At 42.0% G+C, this 25,179-nt stretch overlaps 1 protein-coding gene across 1 annotated transcript in view; it reads right to left on the bottom strand.

The window, feature by feature from the left end:
• The window catches only part of LOC145394489 (uncharacterized), a 65,723-nt gene extending 51,936 nt beyond the window's left edge, over positions 1-13,787 (bottom strand). Inside the window, exon 1 of the mRNA XM_080268338.1 lies at positions 13,767-13,787. Within this exon, the coding sequence (XP_080124464.1) occupies positions 13,767-13,787 (21 nt within the window). The remainder of the gene's footprint in view (positions 1-13,766) is intronic.
• Positions 13,788-25,179: the final 11,392 nt, after the last annotated feature.

Below are 25,179 nucleotides of genomic sequence, written 5' to 3'. Positions count from 1 at the left end.
CTCAGACTTTCTCCAGCAATGCCACCTTAGACGATTCCGGTGCTGTTCCTCCATCACCTCCCCCCTCAGACGTCCTTATGGTTGACATTAAAATTTCTTCAGCTGATGTATTTTCTGCCATCACTGGCCTCAATACTAACAGGAGTCCCTCCTGTTGACCTCAACAACTGTGCTTCAGTGCTCACACCCTGCCTAGGTAAACTCGCCTTTGTCTGTCAACTTGTACCTTTCCTTCTTGCTGGAAGTTTGCTCTCATTCTGCCAGTCCCAAAGAAGGGTGACCACTCCCAACCCTCTAACTATCATCCAATTGCTTTAACATCCTGTGTCTCAAAAGTTTTATTTTCAATTCTTAACAGAAAAATTTTAAAGCATCTTTCCTATCACAACCTTCTTTCTGATCGTCAGAATGGGTTCCGTCAGGGACGCTCCGCTGGCGATCTTCTCACCTATTTTTCAGACTCCTGGTCATCCTCCTTTCGGGACTTTGGCGAAAGCTTTTCCATTGCACTTGACATCTCAAAGGCTTTCGATCGAGTCTGGCATAAATCTTTAATTTCCATACTACCCTCTTACGGTTTCTATCCTTCTATCTGTGCTTTCATCTCTAGCTTCCTTTCTGGTCGTTCTATAGCTGCTGTTGTAGACGACCATCGTTCTTCTCCTGGATCTATCAACAGTGGTGTTCCTCAGGGTTCTGTCCTACCACCAACTCACTTCCTTTTATTCATCAATGACCTTTTAAGCTGTACATCTAACCCTATCTACTCGTACATTGATGATTTCACCCTTCACCTTTCCATCCGGTTCCTGCAATGTCGATCTCAGCAGTTACTTCAACAAACAAGTGATGAGGCTATGACACACCTAATGTCTGACTTGGCTCATATTTCTGACTGGGGTAATAATAATCTCGTTGTTTTTAATGCATCAAAGACTCAGTTTTAACACCTGTCAACGGGACACAATCTTCCACAGGAGTACCCTCTAATGTTTAATAATATCCAGTTTAGTCCTGCAGCTTCCTTGAACATGCTCGGGGTTTCATTCACTCGGGACTTATCTTGGAAAAATCATATTGCATCTCTTGCAAAATCTGTTTCCAAGAGTTTGGGTGTGCTAAGCCGACTCCGTACCTTCTTTACCCCTGCGCAGTTGATGACCTTATAAACGGGTTTTATTCGCCCCTGTGTAGAGTACAACTCTCATGTGTGGGGAGGCTCCCCGCATACAGCTCTTCTCAATAGGGTGGACTCAAAGGCTTTTCGTCTCACCAACTCTCTCCTCTTACTGGCTCCCTTCGACCTCTGTCGCTTTGCTGTGCTGTTGCATCTTTATCTCTTTTCTATCGCTACTTTAATGGTCACTGCACCTTTGAACTGTCTGCTAGCATCCCTCCACCTCTACATTGGGTGTGTAGCACCCGTCTAGCAACAAACTCTCATCCCTTTTCTGTCCAGCTCTCTAATGCAAGAGTTAACCGTTACTCCCAGTCCTTCATTTATGCAACAGGTCAACTCTGGAACTCTCTCCCTCTGTCTGTATTTCCTGCTTCCTATGATCTCCAGTCTTTCAAATGCAGTGTGTCCAGGCGTCTTGAAATGAAAGGATCTTGAATTTGGCTCTCTTTTGTATTGTTTTTTTTTTTTCTTGGAAGGAACAGTTTGCTGGCTCCTGGCCTTTGGTTCCTTCTTTCTTGCGTTAAGAAATAAAATAGTAATCTATCATTTTTATCTTTCACTCCCCTACTAACTTCATTGCCACCCAGTCTGACTGTTTTTACCTCTTTCCGGAACATTTTCTTACATTCCCTCCACTTGACACTGAAAATCCTTCAAATTTCTCATCCACTCTCTTCTTTCTCTCTCTTACTAATCCTTTCAGCTCTCTTCCTTTCTACATATAACTCTCTCTTCCGTCTCTCAACTTCTTCCACGCCCCTATTACTCATCCATTCATTATATACTTTATTCTTTTGTGCCACAGCCAGTCTCGCCTCTTCATTCCACCATGCTGTTCCTCTCACCTCCTTTCGTCATCCCTTCACCCCACACACCACCTCACATGCTGCACAAATTTCTTCTGTGAATATTTTGCACACACCTTACACATCCCCCATCTGCTCTAATTCATATTTACCCAATCGTTCCTCCATTTCTCTCTTATATTCTGCCTTTCTCTCATCCTCTTGCAACATTTCCACTCGTCTTGCATCTACTTCTTCCTCCCGTCCTTCCCTTCTTCTGTTTCTCCATTTTACTTGGACCTTGATTCTGACCACCACTTGGTGGTGGTCAGAAAGTCCACTCCCCTAAACTCTATATGCTCTTGCATCCATTACACATTTCGTACCCTTTCATCCACACACACATAATCAATCATTGTCTTCCTTTCATTCAGTTCACCATCCACCCTTCTCAACACTCACCATGTATACCTGTGGATCATTTTGTGCCTGAAGAGGGTACTGGCTATCACCAACCCCCTCTCGGCATCAATGTCCACTAAAGCACTGCCATTTTCATCTATCTCAGCAGGCAAACCCCACGCACTAACTATTCCATCCACCTTCACATTCCCAACTTTACCATTCATATCACCAATCAAAAACACTCTCTCATTCCTTTCAAACTTTTCCATGCACACTTCCACATTTGTCCAGAACTCTTCTTTCACTCTGCTTGCATGATCTTGCATTGGCGCATATACGCACATAATCACCCACATTTGTAGTCCAATTTTCAGTCTTACCCGCACAATCCTTGAGCCAACTGATCCATACTCTCTTATATTCTCCTTCCATCTGTTGCTCACAACAATACACACTCCTTCTTTTGCCCTCTTATTCTTACCTACTCCTGCACATATACCCCATCCATACACCCATTCTCTCACACTCTCACATCACCATTTAGTTTCATTTAATCCACATACATCCACGTTCGCACCTTGAAGCACCTGGACAATCTCTCTTTCACCTCATCATTTGCACCGCTTACATTATAGGTCGCCATCCGTACCATGTCCTTTGTTCGGTCCTTAGTCGTCATCTTTTGGTCAGTCCTGGTCCGAGGCTTCTTGTTTGTATTTTTAGTTAGTTATTTTCCGGGGAGGGGCACTAACCCTCCGCCAACCCACTTGCTGTCACGTAGGGATTACGTGTCGGTTGGTTATAAATGATTTCCTGGTTTACAGGAAATCATTTGGCTTGCCACGCGATGTAGAGGTACCCTTAAAACAGGTTACCACTACACTAAGTGGGTGGATGATGGGCGCCCCCACCTGCCACGATACACATGATACCCTAATTTCCTGTCTTGTGTTCAGATTTTGCTCACATATTTAATATGGAGGTAAATGCCGTTCAAGTTAGCTCCTGCCTGTTCATTAACTTATTTTCAGGCACTGCTTTCATACTGTATATTATTGTACAAATATATGCATTCATATGCTTCTCCAGTGTCTCTATAAGCTGCAACGAGGAATATGAAGAAAAGGTAGTGAGAGGCTCCAGAACCCTCTCTCCTTAAACCATATATATATATATATAAGTGCCACTCCAGAACCTTCCCTCCTTAAACCTGATATAAATATCAGTGCCGCTCCAGAACCTTCCCCCATTAAACCTTATATACCTATCAGGACACTATCAGACACCGTTTTCCTTTCTATACCTGGCACGTACATTCAGTAGGTGGTACATTTCAAATACCCATAAAACGTCTGAGTCATCGCTCTTCATTCAGCACAACCATTTAATATTCTTAGGCTTCCACGACACACTAATAACTTCAAACAATGATTTAGCATTATCTAGAATAAAATATTAGAGAATACTCTACCACGAGAAGGGTAATATTCAGTTAAATAGCCAGAGAGTCGCAAGCTTCTGTCAATTCAGCAACTCTGTGCAAAGAAAGAGGGTCATCCACGGGACTTTCAATACCTGGGTCAAGTGTCAATAGCCAAACCAAGTCATTTGCCTCCTTCAGATTAGCGACAGGATCTGACAGATATTCTAGTAAGATTTCACATAACTGACTCTCTGAAACATATTCTTATTAAGTGCTAGTATTTAAAAGATATTTGTACGTTTGCCTGCGTTTGTTGATGATAACTGGGTTCTTTCTCTTTAAAATTTTCAGAATTGAAGACTGATATCTTTAGAAATCATGCAATCATGCAAAAGCTGTATTAAATCTATATAAATCAAACTTTCTTCAAAAGCAAGCATCAAAACTACTTAACAACCCTAATGACAATAGAATATTCTGGTCAACTCTTAATTCTTTCAATAATAACTTTAACAAGTCATCTTCCATTCCCCCACTAAAATCTTCAGATGGCAATATTACAAATGACCCACGTGGGAAAGCAGATATCTTTGCTAGTACCTTTGCAAGAAATTCTACCATAGATGATACCAGCCAGAATGTCTCAGTACTGGAACTTGATTCTCCCGAAATTGCCCCACTTAAAATACAGACAAGATTCGCAAAATCCATCCTAGACAATTTACCTATCAACAAAGCTCCAGGCCCAGATGGAATTCCGCCAATTGTTTTGAAAAAGTGTTCCCCTGAACTTGCCTCTGTCCTAGCTAAATTATTCAGACTATGCATACGTACTTCTTTATTCCCAAATTCGTAGAAAGAAGCCAATATCCACCCAGTTCCGAAGAAAGGAAGTTCGTCTGACCCCTCCAATTACAGACCAATAGCTGTCACATCTTCTCTTGGTAAGGTATTTGAAACCTTAATTAATAAGCATATTGTTAAACATCTTGAATCCAACAACTTAATTTGTGATACACAATACGGTTTTCGCCACGAAAGATCCACCATTGACATACTCAATCTCTTAACTCATACCATCCATCAATCAATTGATCTTTTTGGAGAAACTCATGCAGTAGCTCTTGATATCTCTAAAGCTTTCGACAGAGTATGGCACCGTTCCCTGCTGTCCAAACTCCTTTGCTATGGACTAACGTCTTTTATTCCTTTGATTTCTTCTTATCTTAGTGACAGGAAAATAAGAGTAAAAGTAGATGATGTATATTCGAATTTCCACTCAAATAACGCCGGCGTGCCGCAGGGATCAGTTCTGGCGCCAACCCTATTTCTGGTTCATATTAATGATCTCTTATCTGTCACTCACAATCCCATTCACTCATATGCAGATGACTCAACACTACATAGTTCATTCACACTCAGACATCCATTTACAAAGTCTAATATCTCTACCTCTCAACTCAGTACAGCCATCTCCATAAATCAAGATCTATCTACAATCAGTGAATGGGGACAAAACAACCTTGTCTCTTTTAATGCTAGTAAAACTAAATATATACAGTTTACTAATAGACAGATATTACCAGATTCGTACATTACCTTCAGTGCTACTAATATTCCCAACTCCAAAAGTATTGAAATTCTTGGTGTCTCACTTAACAGTGCCCTCAGCTGGACCTCTCATGTCAGATCACTTGCTAAAACCTCCTCAAAGAAACTTGGATTATTGTACAGAGTCCGTAACTTCTTCGCCGATGAGCAGTTAGCTATAATTTATAAGAGTCATGTGCGCTCTCAGCTTGAATATTGCTCAACCTTGTAGAATGGTTGTGGAAAGGTTGTATTAAGACAACTAGACAAAATTCAGAATAAAGCTGTTAGACTCATTAACAACCCTGCCATTACATATAAACTACCTCCCCTGCAAGTAAGAAGGAATGTTGCCTCCCTTGCATTATTTTACAGATATTTTTTTGGCAAATGCTCGGACGAAGTTGCGTCCATGGTGCCACCTCTCCATGACTTCCCTCGTGCTACACGGGCATCTGGTAGCACTCATGACTGGAATGTCACTCAACCATATTGCAGAACTTCTGCCTATCAGAATTCTTTCATTCCCCGAACTGCATCTCTCTGGAACTCGCTTCCCCAGAGTTGTTTTCCTCCAAATTTCAACCTACAACTGTTCAAGTCTAACTGTTACAGATATATTATGAACAGAGGACACCAGTAATCTGGTGTATGGATTTTTTTTTTTCCCCATTTGTTTTTCCTTCCTCCGTTCTGTTATTTAAAAAAAAAAAAAAAGTACTTTTGGTTGACGACTGGTCAGTGTTTCAGGAATTCTAAAAGGTTCTTCGGTGTTCCTCATTAGCAACATAGTACACTACATATATATATATATATATATATATATATATATATATATATATATATATATATATATATATATATATATATATCAGGGATGCTGGGCGAGGCACGGCGCTGGGTGGGTACTAAGCGTACCGCCCTCCGCCTATCGGCTCATAGTCGCGGAGCTCATAGGTCCCTACCCGATGGTTCCCTACTTTATAAAGATTTGAGAAATCCTAGTTCTGTCCAATATTCCGGACACCGGGCTCCAATGGGTTAAAAATACATATTCTTGCTTCCGTGAATTATTTTATTCAACTAAGATAAGACCCCTCACAATGAAGGGTTTAGATACAGGTTTAATTACTTTTCGATAGGTTTAAATCATACTGGGGTTATCATAACAAATGCATAGGTATTCATGCCTTAGAATGTGATAATTATCAAAATGTGTTAATATATCATCTGCTAATTACAGTGCGGCCATACTGTGTTACCATTCTGTCATAATATGTTCTTGTTATCCAGTGCTTGGAGAGAAAAATTACCCCTACATACAAAGAAAAATCGGATGCGTTTACTGGATACCCTAAGAAGTGTCAAAAGGAAGAAAATGTTAAGGTGGCAAATCATATGAAGGAGACCAGAGATATCATAGGTGCGTACTGTATGAAGAATGATGAAGGAAAGGTAGAGGTGAACAGCGAGGATATTAAAGACACCTGGACAGAGCATTAAAATCGGTTGCTTAATGAGGAATTTGACAGGAACAGGGAAGGTCTGTAGTTAGCAGATCCAGTGTTTGGCCCGAGGCTTTTTGGTTGATGCTAGTTTTGTGAGCAAGGCAATAGGCAGGATGTAGCTGTGGAAGGAGGTAGGTGTGTCTGGGTTGACCGCTGAAATGCTGAACGTTTCACTAGATACAGTTGTGGGTTTGGCTATTGATTTGATAAATACGACTGTATACGACTGTGTTGTCCCAGACGAATGGCTGAAGAGTATGACTGTAAATGTGTACAAGGGGAAGAGTGATTCCCTGGAAAGAGTTTTTTATAGAAATATATAACTCTTGGAGCAGATAATGAAGGACATGGAGAGAGTCGTAGAAGGTATGATTGGGTAAAGAGTGAATACTGATGTAATACAATTTGGGTTTATGCCAGTCAAACAGACCACTGATGCAATATTCATTCTCCGAAATTTTCAAGAAAAATAATAAGGAAAATAAAGGGACCTGTATTTCTTTTTTACTAAATTTGAGAAGGCCTAGGACAGAGTCCCTAGGGAGCTGGTGAAGTGGGCATTGAGAAGTTTGGGACCGAGGAGTGGCTAGTTAGGGCGGTTTTGGCTATGTATGTGGGTGCTTGCACCCAGGTGAGGGTGAATGGAGATTGGAGTGATGAGTTTTCCGTGAATGTGGCCGTGCATCATCAGTCTTGAGCCCCTTTATGTTTGTCATGGTGCTTGAAGCTCTCTCACGTGACTTCAGAAATGGACTCCCATGTGAGATGTATGCTGATGAATTGGTGTTAGTTGCAGACATAAAAAGTGAGGCGGAAAATAAAATTAAGGAGATGAAGAGACTGACTCGGCATAAAGGTTTGGGAGAAAATGAGAATAAAACAAAAGTGATGATGTCTAGGGCTGGTGGTTGTGCTGACAAAGCAGAGGAAGTGTGGCCATGTTTAGTTTGTGTCACTGCCGTAGTTACCCCAGTAGCGAATGGATGAAATAAAAGATGGGAAGATAGTGTTGGGAGATAGACGAGCCGTCAGGGACATTAAATCTTTTCTGTTATCAATTTTTGCTGCCTGTAAGGGTAGATCTCATGACCTCACTATCATCCCCCTGTTTACTCAGCGGTCAGTTTTTCTGCTTCTGGGCAGATAACGCTCTATGTTCTCCCAGAACTACGCAGACGCCTTTTGTCCCTGATCATAAGTGGGTGTGACATATAGTGTGGGAGGGGCAAAATGAGAGTATTTTCTCAGTAGAAGTCTAAAAACGTTTTCTTGATGGCTCGCTATTGGCTATATGTGAGATGTGTTAACTTGCTATTGGTAGCAGGTGCCTCCATTGTTTGTGTATGGCTAGAGATCACACTTAAGACAGCCTAGTGGCAAGGTAGCTGGGAGAGGCGGAGAAAGCCTATTTTATAAGCTCGAGGACCTAGTGAGGGAGTCAATTTTTGGTCACACATTTTGTTACACTTATCCACATATCTTCACACATTACTAAACACGTGACTTTGGTCGCAAAACACTCTGCCTGTGCACCATTTCCCACTGTGGTTCACTTCTCCATATAACACTAGTGCGTGGATTATATCTGGATTATATCATCAACGAGTTCTCCTAGTTCCTCAAGCTCTGTGGGTATGTAAACTCCTCTGATTGCAATCTCGTTAGGAGAGAAATAACTCGTTTTATATTTGTATTTTGAGGCCTATGTGAATTTCCCTTCGTAAAACGAATCCTGGTTTCTTCTTTGATGTGTGTATGTTACAGTGTAAAGTTAGTTTTCTTGTGAGCTTTACCTTACCACTTTTGGCAGTTAATTAAGAAGCCAGTGTTTATTTACAATGCCTGTGCTGCTGTGTTGTTGTACACTGAAGGGCTGCCTCTAGGAAGAACAACTTACTGGGCAATGTCCTTCATATACTGTATTACCGCTGTTTTAGCCAGTGGCAGTTTGGGACGGGGATGTAACCGTGGTGTCAGGAGTGTGAGTAAGTGCTGCAGTGAGTCTAACCTTCGTTTTGGAGGTAGGTGTACAGATGAGAAGCCACGCTAGGCAGATTGAGGTGTCAATGACTACAATCATGAGGCTATTACAAGTACAGAATGAAGGACAGAAAGAACTCAAAGAACAATTACGGACACAGAATGAATGACAGAAAGGACTAAAAAAACAATTATAGGCTCAGAGAGGACAGAAAGAACTCAAAGAACAATTTCAGGCACAGAAAGAAGGACAGAAAGAACTTAAAGGACAATTATAGGCACAAAATGAAGAAATCAAAGAACAATTACAAGCACAAAGTGAAGAACATAAGAAACGATATGAACAACTTCAAGAGGCATTACAGGCTATTCGTCTCATCAGCTCTCCTCCTCTTACTGGCTCCCTTCAACCTCTGTCTCTTCGCCGCACTGTTGCTTTTTTATCTCTTTTCTATCACTACTTCAATGGTCACTACTCCTTTGAACTGTGTGCTTGCATCCCTCCACCTCTATGACGGGCGCGTAGCACCCGTCTAGCAACAAACTCTCATCCCTTTTCTGTCCAACTCTCTAATGCAAGAGTTAACCGTTACTCCCAGTCCTTCATTAATGCAACAGATCATCTCTGGAACTGTCTCCCTCTGTCTGCATTTCGTACTTCCTATGATCTCCAGTCTTTCAAACGCAGTGTTTCCAGGCATCTCGAAATGAATGGATCTTGATTTTGACTCTCTTTTGTGTTATTTTTTTCTCTTTGAAGGAACGTTCATGCGGGCTCAGCATTTGGTTCCTTCTTCCTCGCATTAAAAAATAAATAAATAAATAAAAAAGAGGGAATTACAACTGATGTTGCAAGGACAGCCAGATACTTTCATGGGGAAAATGAAGGAAGAGCAGCAACAGTTGAAGGAGGAAGTATATGCTGAGCTACAGCAGCAGAAGTGTGAGGTAAGCAATAACGTGCTGGAGTTCAGACAGCATCTAGACAACTAGGTGAGGCATGTAGACAACCAGCTGAAGGATAGTGGGGGAATAGTGATGGAGTGCAGAGAGCATGTAGATAACCAGATGAAACATACATCAACCATGTAAAGATAATTAGTGAAAAAATTGAAGTTGTAGAGAAATTTTGCACTGCTGAGCCTCAGGTTAGTGTACAGGGAGCATATATATAAAATATACATTTAAAAAAAAATAGTGTATTGTGGATCTTGATGGATACCAAGCATCTAAAGGTAGCATTACAGGGTTAAATAATCAGAATGCAGAAGTTTTAAGTCCTGGACTTAATTATGATGCCCGCGTTTTTAGGCCCCAAACCAGTGAAGTGCATGGCTATAATGAAAAAGAAACCTCAAGAATTTAAAGGTGGAGTATCTTGGGAAGCTTATTGTGTGCAGTTTGAGTTACTTGCTGATCAGAATGGTTGGGATGGTAGGCAGAGGGCAGTGCAGCTTGCTACTAGCCGCAAGGGTGCCTCAATGGAAATTCTGGGCCAGACGTCAGTAGAGGGGAGGAACAGTTATCAATCTTTAGCAGAAGTTCTGGAGCTCAGATATGGAACCATGTACCACACTGAGGTTTACAGGGAAAGACTTTGGAGTCATGTACGTGCTCGAGGAGAATCCCTATAGCAGCTTGCTCATGACCTGGGGAGTATGGCATACAAGGGGTACCCTGGAGCAACACCTAACCTGTTAGCTATTCTTCTAAGGGACCAGTTCATCGATGCCCTTGACAGTGCAGAGTTGAAAGTGCAAGTGAAACAGGCACAACCCAGATGCATGCAAGAAGAACTAGCCAGGGCTCTCGAATCTGAGTCCTACATCAGGTCCATCATATCCACTTTTCAGCCAGGTCGTAGTGCAAGATTCAAGGCAAGAAAGTGGCAGGTTTGTGAAGCGGAAAAATTTGAAGGAAGTATATTCCCTGAGTTCGTGTGGTAGGACAAATTGGTCATAATTATGTTTGTTCCATCAACAAATTCGTCATAATTGTTTGTCCAAGCAAATGTTATTGATTAATCTATTTTTTTGCTAATGGTTCTCCCTAGGCCATGGTCATCATCATCATCATTACCATCATCACCAATTACCTCTGCCAAGTAATTTCCATATGGGTCATCAACAAAGTCGGAAGTAAAAAGTCCATATGACTACGAGTCCTTCAGCAGGTACACCCCGTCCCCTAAATAATGCCCAAGTAAAGAACTATTTCCCCAGCAATCTGGCCACTGCATGAGCTGGGAGGTGTGTGTGCGTTTGTGTCTGTGCACGGTTCAGTGCACGTGTGTGTGTGTGTGTGTGTGTGTGTGTGTGTGTGTGTGTGTGTGTGTGTGTGTGTGTGTGCGCGCGTGCCTGTGTGTGTGTGTGTGTGTGTGTGTGTGTGTGTGTGTGTGTGTGTGTGTGTGTGTGTGTGTGTGTGTGTGTGTGTGTGTGTGTGTGTGTGTGTGTGTGTGTGTGTGTGTGTGTGTGTGTGTGTGTGTGTGAAATAACAAGTTCACTGGGAAAGAGGCTCGATAAAGCAAAATCAGTGAATAATACACAGATAATAAAATACTTTTAATTAATCTAGAACTGTATCGTATGTCTGGATGCTGTGTTGTTGCCGTTCGGCTTACGTAGACTAAGGTCCCAGATATTCCACTCATCATCGCGAGTTTTCTTTTTGTTTAGCGCTCTCCACGAGAAAAAAAAAAATCGTTATTATTAGAGAAAGGGCATATTTCAACTTTTTTTTTTTTTCGCTTAGAATCACCAATTGTTGTGTTCCCAGTGATTAATAAGAAAACATCCTTAAAATTATGGATTACTTAAGAATTAAGAATGCAACGTAATATATACCCCCATAACAATTTGGCGACCTCATCGCCAGGATAGCTCTGTGATATAATACATACACAGTGTTTACTATTACCTGCTTAACCATAATCAGCAATCATGACCCTAATGAGTGGTGGTGATGTGAAAACACTTTTGCATTCTAAGGCTTCCCCAACCAGAGTGAAAACACAAAACACAAACTCATATTGCTTCGCCAGGCCTTTCGGTTGAGATTTTCTGCCTAAGTCAATAGGACTAATTTACTTGATCTAATACTGGACACTGTGTTTGAGCAAACTGAGTCCTCCATAGCTTAGTTTCGAGCCATTTGATACTGCACAAGGGGTTGACCCTGAGGTTTTGGCGTCGGAGATACCTGGCCCCAGTGATTTTTCTGCTCATTATACTGGTGACAAAGTGCAACTTGAGCTAGCCAGAATTAAGCTGAAAGAACTAGAAGTGCAGCTTAAATGTGAGAACTATAATTGCATGCTACAATGAGAGAACTCAAATCGCATGCTAAAATGAGACAAGTAGAATTACAAGTTCAAATGTGACAAAAGGATATGGATCATGAAATCAGACTGGAGCACTGTAATAGTTCACCTCTAGCTAGTAATTCATCTGCCTGGGAATCTTTTGATGTTGCTAGGAACATTAAGCTAGTACCTCCCTTTAATGAGCAAGACGTCATTAAGTACTTCCATATGTTTGACAAGGTGGCAAGTCGTCTTTCTTGGCCAAGAGACTTTTGGACAGTACTGATGCAGTGTTTTGAAAGGAAAGGCTCAACAGGCTTATATTGCTTTAGCTATTGATCAGAATGCTAACTATGATTGTTTAAAAGATGCCATTCTCAAAGCATATGAACTCGTGCCAGAGACATATGGGCTTAAAATTAGATCTACCTTTAAACAGAAAGATTAGTCTCATGTGGAATATGCTAGAGTACCCACAGACTTATTTGATCAATGGTTACATTCTAAGAAAGTTGACGATTTCTATAAATTGAATTAATGATCTTGGAGAACTTCCCTAGTAACATAGACAGGGATGTCGCTACACACCTACAGTAGTAGAGGAAGACTTGGATACCCTAGCTAAGGCTGCTGTTGTAGCAAATAATTACAGGACAATTTATAAGCATGAATGTAAGCCTCAGTCATTTGTTAAGAGTAGGAGAGTGAACCAACCAGTTTTTGTGAACCCTTCTTCTGGTAAAGGGAAGTTAATGTTTAGTGACAGTACTGGGAACACTGCAACCCCATAGTATGTTAGTTTCACGTAAGTGAGGACAGTGTTGCCAGAGGGCCAAGAAAAAGTGTCAGATTTTACCAGTACTGCCAGTAAACGGGGTACGTGGAGGATTAGTGCTAGAAAAAACGAAGGAAAAGTTCCAATGTGAAATCTATTACTTTGGTAAATTCTTGGGGATCTTTTGACACCAACAGAGAGCAGCCACCCACAGATATTGTTAGCGGTAGTCAGACACCACCCCCAGCAGGTGCATATTGTGGATAAGGCCAGAGTGGATCAGTCAGTCGTTGATAGACAGACTCTTGTAGAGCCATTGTTAGACACTAGTAAGACTGGATCGGTGCAGCCGTTAGGATCAAGTGAGAGTGGTAATAAGACTCTGTCAGAGTGTCCTCCCCCAAGTAGTGCACAAAGTTACTCCTCCCCAGATCATTTATTTGCTGACATCATATCTAAGGGGTTAGTTTCACTTGATGGAAAAGGTGGTAAGGAAATCACTATACTTAGAGACACAGGAGCCTCAGAGTCACTAATGTTGAAGGGGACTTGATGTAGCTGATCCTAATGAATGTGTCTTCTTGCAGCGTATAGCTGAATTTGTATCTGTTCCCCTGGTTGAGATGAAGCTCCAGCCAGAGTTAGTTACTGGTTCAGTGCATGTGCGTGTTGTTGACCTGCTACCTGTACAAGGGGTCTCTTTCCTTTTGGTGACATGGTGGGAGGACAAGTGAATGCTGTTCCCTGCGTGTCAAAAAATCCCTTGAGTGAGGATAGGACTCAAGAGCAGGAAGTTGTATGTCCTAAATTGTTTCCCACATGTGCTGTAACTAAAGCCATGATGGCGAAGGCCAGCCAGGAGAATGTTGACAATAATGGCACTGGCTATGCCGACGATGATATTGGGCTTAGCAATACATTTTTCACCCAGTTAACTGTCGCAGAGGTTGATGATTCTCTCAGCATTGATGTAAGAGCAAGGTTGGCTGATATGCAAAGATCTGATCCGGAGATTGCCACCTCAATTGACTCAGCAGTTAGGGAAGATGAATGTGAGTCTGAATTGACAGAATGTTATTATATAAGGCCAAACAACGTGTTAATGTGGAGATGGAGACCTCTCAGTGTTGCTCATGATAGTGAGTGGGAGACTGTACATTAGATGGTGGTTCCAAGACCCTATAGGCAAAACACTATGTCCATTGCTCATGACTCTTCGTCAGCAGGTCACTTTAGGGTAAGGAAGACTCTCTCCTGCATCTGGCAGCATTTTTATTGGCCTGGAATCCGTCGAGATGTCTCCTGGTTCTGTAGGTTATATCACACCTGTCAGCTAGTCGGTAAGAGCAATAAGCTCATCCCTGCAGCTCCTTTGATTCCTCTACCTGTGTTTGAGGCCCCATTCACTACAGTCCTTGTGGACATTGTTGGTCCTTTGCTAAAACCTCCTCAGGCCACCAGTACATCCTCACAATGTTAGACATGGCCACTAGATGTCCTGAAGCCATTCCCTTGAGAAATATTTCAGCTATATTGGTTGTAAAGGAGTTGCTGACCTTCTTTACCATTTTGGTCTCCCTAGGGAACTTCAGTCACATCAATGCAGTAATTTTAATTCCAGACTGTTCAGACAAACCCTTAAGGAGTTAGGAATCTCCCAGATCACTTCCTCAGCATATCATCATTAGAGTCAGGGTGCATTACAGAGGTGTCGCCAAACTTTGAAGAGTATGCTTAAAATGTTGTGTGTTGAAGAGGAATGGGACAAGTGTTTGCCTTTCCTACTTTTTCCAACCACAGAGGCGCCGAACGAGTCCTTGGGATACTCCCCACTTCAGTTAATCTTTGGCTACGAAGTAAGAGGTCCTCTTAAACTCCTCAAAGAACAATGGGTCAAGGATGATGACCAAATTAACTTGCTAGAGTAAGTGTCAGAATTTAAAGAAAGTCTGGCCTATAGTATGGAAGTAACCAGGGCACACTTGGAGTCATCTCAGGAGGTGAAGAGGTCGTATGACCACTTTAAGAAAGTTAGGAACAGAGTGTTTCACTCAGGTGATCAAGTTTTTGTCTTGCTTCCCATTCATGGTCAGCCTCTGCAGGCAAGGTTTGCAGACCCTTATATACTAAAGAAGAGGGTTGGTGAAGTAAATTATGTCATCTTAACCTTAGACCGGAGAAAGGAAGAAAGATCGTGCCGTGTAAATATGTTAAAAGAGTACTACAGGCAGGACATGGACCCTCCAAGTGCTGCATGCGTGGTGTCAGCTGTAGAGTTGGTGGAGGACGAGGGCTGCCCTTAGACTTTGGACCAGACGACTAGTTGGAGATAAAACCCGGGATGCTTGGAGTACATTAACTGATAAACTCTCTCATTTGACTGCAGAGCCATATGCTGAACTTGTTGCCCTTCTCAGGAAGTTCCCTGATGTTTTCCGAGACACCCCAGGATGGAAAGAAATGGCACAGCACAACGTGGGTGTTGGAGATGCCAACCCTGTAAAGCAGTCACCCTACCGGGTTAGTCCTCAAAAGCAGACCATCATCCAAGAGGAACTGAACTACATGTTGCAGCAGGGGGTAATTGAGGCATGTCAATGTGAGTGGTGCTCCCCGGTCATACTGGATCCAAAACCCGATGGGTCACATCGCATTTGTATTGATTATTGTAAAGTCAACTTCCTTACCAAGACTGACACCTACTCACTTCCTGGAGTAGATGATTGGGTGGATGCAATAGGCAGTACAAAATTTATTACAAAATTAGATTTGATGAAGGGATATTGGCAAGTCCTACTCACAGAATGGACCCAAGAAATTCCTGCTTTGTGGTCAGTGACAATACTTATAAATGTAAGGTCATGCCCCATGGTATGAAGAATACTCCTGCCAACTTCCAGAGGCTGACGAATGATCTCACCAAGGACATGAAACGTTGTATTACTTAAAATGATGATGTTATTATTAGCAACACCTCGGAACAACACTTGAGCCAACTAGATGCCTTGCTGCAAAAACTGTCCTCCGCTAATTTAAAGCTTAAGTTGAATAAATGTGAATTTGTACGGGCTCGAGTGCAATACCTCAGTGGTCGGATTAGGCCAAGTGAGTTCACCTTGGATAGAAGTTGTGGAAGCAATGAAGAAAGTCAAATTGGGGAAAGCCCCAGGAAATGATGGAATGTGTGGTGAAATGCTGAAGCATGGGAGAGAGATAGTAGTAGAATGGATGTGGAAGATGCGCAGATTGGCCTACGAGGAAGAGTCCCGAAGGACTGGAAGTCAGGTAGGCTATAATTATTCCCCTGTACAAAGGAAAAGGGGAAAAAGAAGAGTATGGTAATCATAGGGACATTTGTCTTCTTAGTGTAATAGGAAAAGTGTATTGTAGGATACTTATTGACAGAGTTAGGGAAATAACAGGATTTTTTTTTTTTTTTAAGTGAGGAAGAAGGAACCAAAGGCAACGAGCCCGCAAAACTGTTCCTTCCAAGGGAAAAACAAAATACAAGAGAGAGCCTAATTCAAGACTCGATCATTTCGAGATGCCTGGACACACTGCGTTTCAAAGACTGGAGATCATGGGAAGCAGGAAATACAGACAGAGGGAGACAGTTCCAGAGTTGACCTGTTGCATAAATGAAGGACTGGAAGTAACAGTTAACTCTTGCATTAGAGAGCTGGACAGAAAAGGGATGAAAGTTTGCTGCTAGACGGGTGCTGCGTGCCCGTCGTAGAGGTGAAGGAATGCATGCAGACAGCTCAGAGGAGCAGTGACCATTGAAGTAGCGAAAGAAAAGACATAAAGATGCAACGGTGCGGTGAAGAGAAAGAGGTTGAAAGGAGTCAGTAGAGAAGAGTTAATGAGGCGAAAAGCTTTTGACTCCACCCTATTGAGAAGAGTTGTATGTGGGGAGCCTCCCCACACATTAGAGTTGTACTCCACGCAAGGGCAGATAAAACCCCCGTATAGAGTCAACAACTGTGCAGGGGTAAAGAAGGAACGGAGTCGGCTTAGGACACTCAATCTCTTGGAAGCAGATTTTACAAGAGATGTAATATTAGTTGGAGAAGAACAGAGAAGTTTTAGGATGGGAAGAGGTTGTGTAGATCAGGTATTCATTCTTAGATCTTTAGTGGAAAAGTTTCTAGAGAAGGGAAAGAAGTTGTATGCGGCCTTCATGGATTTGGAGAAAGCATATGACAGGGTGGATAGACAAGGATTGTGGAAAGTATTAAGAATATAATATGGAGTAGATGGGAAGTTGTTAAATGCTGTGAAAAGTATGTATGATGGTGCTAAGGCTGGAGTGCGTGTGGATGGTGAACTGAGTGAATTTTTCTCTTTGAAGGTTGGGTTGAAACAGGGATGTGTCATGTCTCCATGGTTGTTCAATCTTTTACATGGATGGGGGTAATAAAAGAGGTACAAGGTAGGGCCATGGATGTTGGAGTGGCCCTCGTGAGAGAGGGTAGTGTTTGGAAACTCCCTGTACTGTTGTTTGCAGATGATACTGTGTTGTTAAGTGAAGACGAAGGGGAGCTGCAAGGCTTGGTGGATGAGTTTGGGAGAGTGTGTAAGAAACGGAATCTAAATGGGTATGTACAGTAGGATGAGTAAAGTGATGGTCTTTGAGAGAGGTGAAGTCAGTGAATGTACAGTGAGGTTGGATGGTGGGGAAATGGAAAATGTGAGTACGTTTAAGTACTTGGGTAGTGTGATGAGTAAGAATGGAAGTTTGGAGGGTGAAGTGCTTGAAAGGGTACAACAAGGAAGAAAGGTTGCTGGTTCCTTGAAAGCAGTGATAAGAAACAGGGAAGTGAGCATGGAAGTGAAAAAGCTACTACATGACAGTATTCTGATACCAACTCTAACGTATGGAAGTGAAGCTTGGTCATTGTTGGAGGGATGCAAGTCAAGTGTGAAAGCAGTGGAAATGAGTTATTTAAGAGGAGCCTTGGAGTCACGCAGAGAGACAGACTGACAAATGAGGAAGTGTAGAAGCGTTATGGTGTGGATGTGGATGTGATAGGAAGTGTTAGAAGGAACACACTGAGGTAGTTTAGCCATGTGGAGAGGATGGAGGGTGAGAGACTGACGAGGAGAGTGTATGTGAGTGAGATGGAGGGGGAGAGAGGGAAGGGGAGGCCGAGGATGAGATGGAAGGATGGGGTGGGAGGTATATGAGAGAGGGGTGTGTGAGTTGGGAGCAGGGCAGAGAAATGGCGCAGGACAGGGCGACGTGGAGGCGATTTGTTTGTGGCCACCCCGTACAGGATTAAGGCGTCTGGCAATAGATAGAGTCCACCTGATGTTAAAGGTCAGGCCATAGTCAATTCCCTCCAACTCAAAAATAAGAGAGGGTTGGAGCAGTTCTTAGGTATGGTAGGGTACTCCAGACGTTTTGTCCTGAACTTCTCTGATCTTGTAGCTCCCCTCACTGACTTGTTAGGAAAAGCAGTCAAGTATGAGTGGAAGTCAGAATGTGAGGAAGCCCATTCTAAAGTCAAAGCCATCCTATCAAGTCACCCAGTGCTTCAAGCTCCAGATTTTGATCTATCTATCTATCTATATACCTAGGCTGCTTCCCCCAAGGAAAGGGAGGTAGCCGAGACAGGACGACTCACTCTCCATTTACTCATCCATTCAAACACATTCATTCGCATCTTAGCCCCAAAGGGGAGAACGGACAGATCCTCACCGCATCACACCGCACAAGGGTCAACTGCGCAATGCAAGCAGTGACATCCACAGCAGGGCCCGACAGCAGAACTGGTTTACCCCTGCCACATCATAACAGACCCATCCCCTTACCCGCACCTGACCTGACTAGCTGATCAGACCAAATGCGGGAGAATATCCCCTCAGGGCTGCGTCATCACTTATTCATTCACAATTTCTCTCCATTTATTTCTGTCACGCACAGATTTTGATAAACCCTTTAAATTAGCAATTGATGCCAGTGGTCTAGGGGCTGGCGCAGTTTTGCTGCAGCATAATGATCAAGGTTTTGAGACGCCTGTGTGCTATTTTAGCAAAAAATTAAAAAATGCCCAAAGAAATTATTCAACTATTGAGAAAGAACTATATTTGCCCTTCAGCACTTCTCTGTTTATGCTGGTCCAGGGTCAGGTGATGTTGTAGTGTACACTGATCACCACCCTCTGAAATATTTGTCCCGATTTAAGGACAAAAATCTTAGACTGACTCGCTGGGCCCTATTTCTCAGGAATATGCCTTAGGGGTCCGACATGTAAAAGGTGTTACTAATATTTTTAGCAGATTACCTGTCCAGAACTGAAATTTGTACAGTATGCAGAAATTTCCCTTTGGTAAGTTTCTTCCCTGAGGAAAGCAGGTGTCACTGGCATAGTTACCCCAGTAGCGAATGGATGAAATAGAAAATGAAAGGATAATGTAGGGAGATGGGCAAGCTAATAAGAACGTTAAATCTTTTCTGTTATCAATATTTGCTGTTTTAAGGGTAAATCTCATGACCTCACTACCATTCCTTTGTTTACTCAATGGTTAGTTTTTCTGCTTCTGGGCAGATAACGCTCGATGTTTTCCCAGAACTATGCAGAGACCTTTTGTCCTTGACCATAAGTGGGTGTGACATACAGTGTGGATGGGGCAAAAATGAAGTCTAAACACATTTTCTTGATGGCTTGCTAGTGGCTATGTGTGAGATGTATTAACTCGCTGTTGGTAGCAGGTGCCTTCATTGTTTTTTTATGGCTGGAGATTACACTTAAGACAGCCCAGTGGCTAGGTAGCTGAGAGAGGCGGAGAAAGCCAATTTTATAAGCTCGAGGACCTAGCAAGGGAGTCAATTTTTGGTCACACATTTTGACACATTTTGTTACACATTTTGTTACACTTATCCACATATCTTCACACATTACTAAACACATGACTTTGGTCGCAAAACAATCTGTCTGTGCACCATTTCCCATTTTTGGTTCACTTCTCCATATAACACTAGTGTGTGGATTATATCTGTATTATATCATCGACAAGTTCTCCTAGTTCCTCAAGCTCTGTGAGTATGTGGACTTCTCTGATTGTAATCTAATTCGGTGAGAAATTACTCGTTTTATATTTGTGCTGTGAGGCCTGTATCAATTTCACTTTGTAAAACAAATCCTGGTTTCTTTTTAGGTTTGTATATGTTACAGTTTATAGTAAAGTAAGTTAGTTCTCTTGTGTGCTTCACCCTACCCTTTTTGGTAATTAATTAAGGGTTAAAAGTGCACCGTAATATATACCCCCATAACATTTGCTGCAAGAGTGTGGGAAGTAACTCCATCTCGCTCAGTATTTATGATAAGTGGGTGCGTTAGAGATGTAGTGGTATGAGAGGTAGACTGTGAAATAATGCTGTTTTCGTGTGTACGGTGTGTCAGAGAGAGAGAGAGAGAGTGTACAGATTGTCAGACGTGAAATGATTGCTTTTCTGGTGAGTTTCTTGAGTGTGTGAATGATTTTCGTTACTTCTGGGACATGCTGTGAGCTGGAGGTGGATCAAGATCTAGCTCTGTGGCTAGGGTATGGAGTGGTTGGAGGAAGTTCAGATAGTTTTTGTTTCTCCTGACATTGAAAGGGCTCTCCCTCCGTGCTAAAGGAGCTTTGTATGTGACGTGTTTGGAGTGTAATGCTGTATGATAGTGAGACCTGGGCAATAAAGGAAGAGGATAGTCGTATGCTCTAAGGTACAGAAACGACATTGATTAGATGGATGTGTAATGTGTCCTTGAATGCAAGGCTTGGATGGGCTAGGTTTACAAATGAAGAGTTATGAGGATGAATGGGACTCGAGTGTATTCGTGTTGTGATGAGGAGGGGTAGATTGAAATTTTGGGGGCATGTGGACGAGTTGGAGGATGACAGTCGGGTGTGGAAAGTGAGAAGTGTGAATGTCTGGGGTGGAGTTACGAGAGACAGACAGTAAAAGGTCTGGGACGAGGTGGTAATGTGTGACCTTAGGGATATAGGACTGAATAGGGAGGCTGGCATAGATTGGGCAGCATGAAGAACCGGGATTAAGTGACCAATGCCGATGCATGCAAGCATGTTAGAGCCATTGTAAATGAAAAAAAAAAACATGTAGAAGCTGTGTGTATTTTGAAAACATTCTTGCACTAACTGCACTTTCAGCATTTAGACATTATTCGTGTCAATAGTTCGGAGCTCTGTGAAATGAAGACAAGAATGATGGATGCAACGAAGGAGTGTTTCGATTTTGGTAAACACTAGAGTGTTGGACAGAAAGAAATGAACTGGAGCATATATAGAGCCATTGCATTGTCTTCTACATACACTGAGCTATGTCAAAAGAAAACAGCAAAAGGACCCATGAGTTTAGTCAATGAAGCATGTTGTTTTTGTTATTGCTGTTGTATTAGTAGTAGTAGTAGTGGTAGTAGTAGTAGTAATGGTGGTGGTGGCATCGAACTGGCTGACAACCCTGCCTCTCAAGGCAAAAGGCTTCCACCTCAACAAACAGGAATTTATCGACGCCATAGCCTTGAGATATGGGTGGCCAATAGAGAACCTACCTCAACACTGTGCCTGTGGCACTGCCTTTGATGCAAACCATGCAATGGTATGCACGAAGGGAGACTTTGTTTGCATCCGACATGATGAAGTATGTGACCTCATTGCCAAAATGCTGCAGGAAATATACCATGATGTCACGATTGAGCCAGCGCTGCTACCCCTGGATAGCGAGCACTTCACCCACAGAACAGCAAACACATCAAATGATGCAAGAGTGGATGTCAGTGCTCAAGGGGTCTGGACACATGGGCAGAGGGCGTTCTTCGACATCAGGATATTTTATCGCATGGCAGCATGTCATCGTGAACTGTCTCTCGAAGCTGCACAGAAATGGAATGAACAAGAAAAAAACAGAAACTATCAAGAAAGGATCCAACATGTGGACCACGGTCGATTCACTCCCTTTGTGTTCACGACATCTGCTGGGATGCGTCCAGAGGCTGTAAGATTGTACTTGAGACTGGCAGAGGTTCTTTCTGAGAAAAAGCATCAACCGCAGAGTTCTGTTATGGCCTGGATGAGATGTCGACTGTCATTCTCCCTCGTGAGGTCTGCTCTGCTATGTCTTAGGGGCATATATATATATATATATATATATATATATATATATATATATATATATACTGTATACTGTATATATAGACAGATAGATAGATAGGTAAATAGATAGATAGATAGTTAGATAGATATATAGTTATAGTTATTTACAAGGAATTTATATTTGTATGTAACCAGTGATATCACCATTTCCCCTTGGGAGTTCGTGAAACTTATTAACATCAGGATTAGTTAATCAAGGTTATGGTAAGTTAGGCTGCGGTTAGGATATACTTGGATAATTTTTGGTTAAGTGTAGGTTAGGTTTGGTTAGGTTAGGTAATATGAATGCTAAGTTATCTTAAGCGTTCATCTAATTTAACTAGCCTAACTTAACCTAACCTAGCCTGACCTAACCTAATCTTAACCTAGATTATCTCAGCCTAACCAAACTGCAGCCTAAATTAGCCTTAAATAACCCATCCTAATTTAAATTGATTTCACGAATCCCCTAGGGATTTCTTGAAATCACTGGTTGCACCAATTCGTTGTGACATGTATCTATGTATTTTAGAGAGAGAGAGAGAGAGAGAGAGAAGATGAATTTTCTCTTTACAACTTACTTCCCTTTGTTCACTGGCAGAGTAAGACAGTATGATGGCTGTATTTCCAGGCCATAGCTCCTCCTCGTGATTAGCAATATACATATTCTAGAGATAATCTCTTAGAGCTTACCGTTACAAATTGAGAGATGACAATTTTGGCCCAATTTAAAGTAGACAGGGAATAGTCAACCTCTTACTTGACATCCGTTCCACGTGGAGGAACAACCACAAAGTGTTTATTATATTATTCCCACAGTATCAGTCTCTGCACCATATTCTTCATGAATTCGACTCTTACTGATCACGATTTGGTAAGGGACTTGTTCATATGTGCTTAAGAGAATTTTGAAACATTCTGTCTATTTTGCTTTCGATCTATAAAAAGAAAGTTATGTAATTTTTCTTTTTGTTTAACTAAAACATGTTTTTTTATTATTATTATTATTATTTATTCCCCACGATATATTCTCATGAACTTATTCAGATTATGTGTGACTCTTCTTATTAGTGTTTAGTCTTCATTTACCTCAGTACTACAAGAGGCCTCACTTAAGCCGAGGAAATGTTTTAGCTGTAGTGAGAATAAGATATGAACATTGTCAGGGGATAAAACAGACGACAGAAAAAATACAACCCCAGCCATTTAAACCCAGTTTACATTTGAATATTCGAAATATGTTTTCACAATTGATCTTCGCGGGCTTCTATGACGTACTCGCAGGAAAATGAAATCATTTGACGATAGATGGAATATTCTAGAGCTGCCCAAACTAAGAGAGGGTTAATTGAACCCGCATCAGCATTCTTGGGTAACTATGCTCACTCAGGGAAATATTTCGTTTGACCCTACTTGAAACAGAGATCTGACCACGTCAGGGTTAACACCTTCACCGCCTTGACATCCTTTTATCTTATTTTTTCACCTACGGACTCTTCTGTTTACCTCACTCAGTTCCTTCAAAAACTTATTAACATCAGTATTAGTTAATCAAGGTTATGGTAAGTTAGGCTGCGTTTAGGATATACTTTATCTATCTATCTACAGCCCGACGGCCTAATCCCGCAGACAAAACGCCACCAAATCGCTCTGCCACCCACCATTTGACTACCCTCCCTCCAACTCGCTCCCCCCTCCCTCATATACCTCCCAACTCCATCCCTCCACCTCATACTCGGTCTTTCCCTCCTTCTCCCTACCTCCACTTCACTTACATACACCCTCTTAGCCAGTCTTTCATTCTCCATTATCTCCACATGTCCAAACCACCTCAGTGTATTTCTCCGAATTTTCTTAACCACATCCACATCCACGCCACAACATTCCTTCACTTCTTCATTCGTCAACCTGTCCCTCCATGTCACTCCACATGCTCCACTCAAGTAACACATTTCCACTGCTCTCACTCTTGACTTGTTCCCCTCTTGCAAGGTCAATGCTTCGCTTCCATACGTCAGGGTAGGGATCACAATACTATCATGCAGTGACTTCTTAACTTCCATACTCATCTCCCTATTTCTCATCACTGGTTTCAGTGAACTAACTCCTTCCCTGCTGTACCCTTTCAAGCACTTCATCCCCAAAACTTCCATCCTTACTCATCACACTACCCAAGTACCTGAATGCACTCACATTCTCCTTATCCTCACCATCCAACCTCACTGTGCAATCTGTGACTTCATTCCTCTCAAACACCATAAACTTTACTCTTGTTTACATTAACTTTCAGATTCCTCTTCCTGCACACTGTCCCAAATTAATTCACCAAACCTTGTAAATTTCATTCATCTTCACTCAACAATACTGTATCATCAGCAAACAGTAACACCGGAATCTTGTGCATCTCACCCTCATTCACCAGAGCCACCCCCACATCCACTGCCCTACCTTGCATCTCCTCTATAACTCCACCCATGTGTATATTAAACAACCATGGAGACATCACACATCCCTGTTTCAGTCCCACATTTAGATCAAAGAACTCACTCAGCTCACCATCCACTCGCACCATAGCCCCTAACTCCTTCGTACATACTCTTCACAGCACTCAACAATTTCCCTTCCACTTCATATATTCTTAATACCTTCCACATACCTTGTCTATCAATTCTGTTATAAGCTTTCTCCAAGTCCATGAAGGCAGCATACACTTTCTTTCCCTTCTCTAGCTACTTCTTCACTAAACATCTTAGATCAAATATCTGATCTGCACACCCTTTTTCCTAAATTCCCCTTGTTCTTCTCCAACTTGCTCCACTGTTATATGACTAACCCTATCAATGAGTATTCTGCCATATATTTTTCCAGTCACACTAAGAAGACAAATACCCCTATGGTTACCACATACTTCTTTCTCCCTTTTTACCTTTGTATAAAGGAATAATTATACCTTATTTCCAGTCCTCTGGAACCCTTCTCTCTTCCGAAGCCAATCTACTGTACACAACTTCCATATAGACTCCACAACAATCTCACCCCCATACTTCAGCATTTCACCACACACTCCGTCAATTCCTGGGGCCTTTCCCATCTT

The sequence above is a fragment of the Coenobita brevimanus genome, chromosome 27 (genome assembly GCF_032717465.1).
Source record: "Coenobita brevimanus isolate Jiangsu-jjx chromosome 27, ASM3271746v2, whole genome shotgun sequence".
NCBI classification, from domain to species: Eukaryota; Metazoa; Arthropoda; class Malacostraca; order Decapoda; family Coenobitidae; genus Coenobita; species Coenobita brevimanus.
Note: the sequence above shows the minus strand (reverse complement) of the source record. Positions and strands in the feature narration are given on the sequence as shown.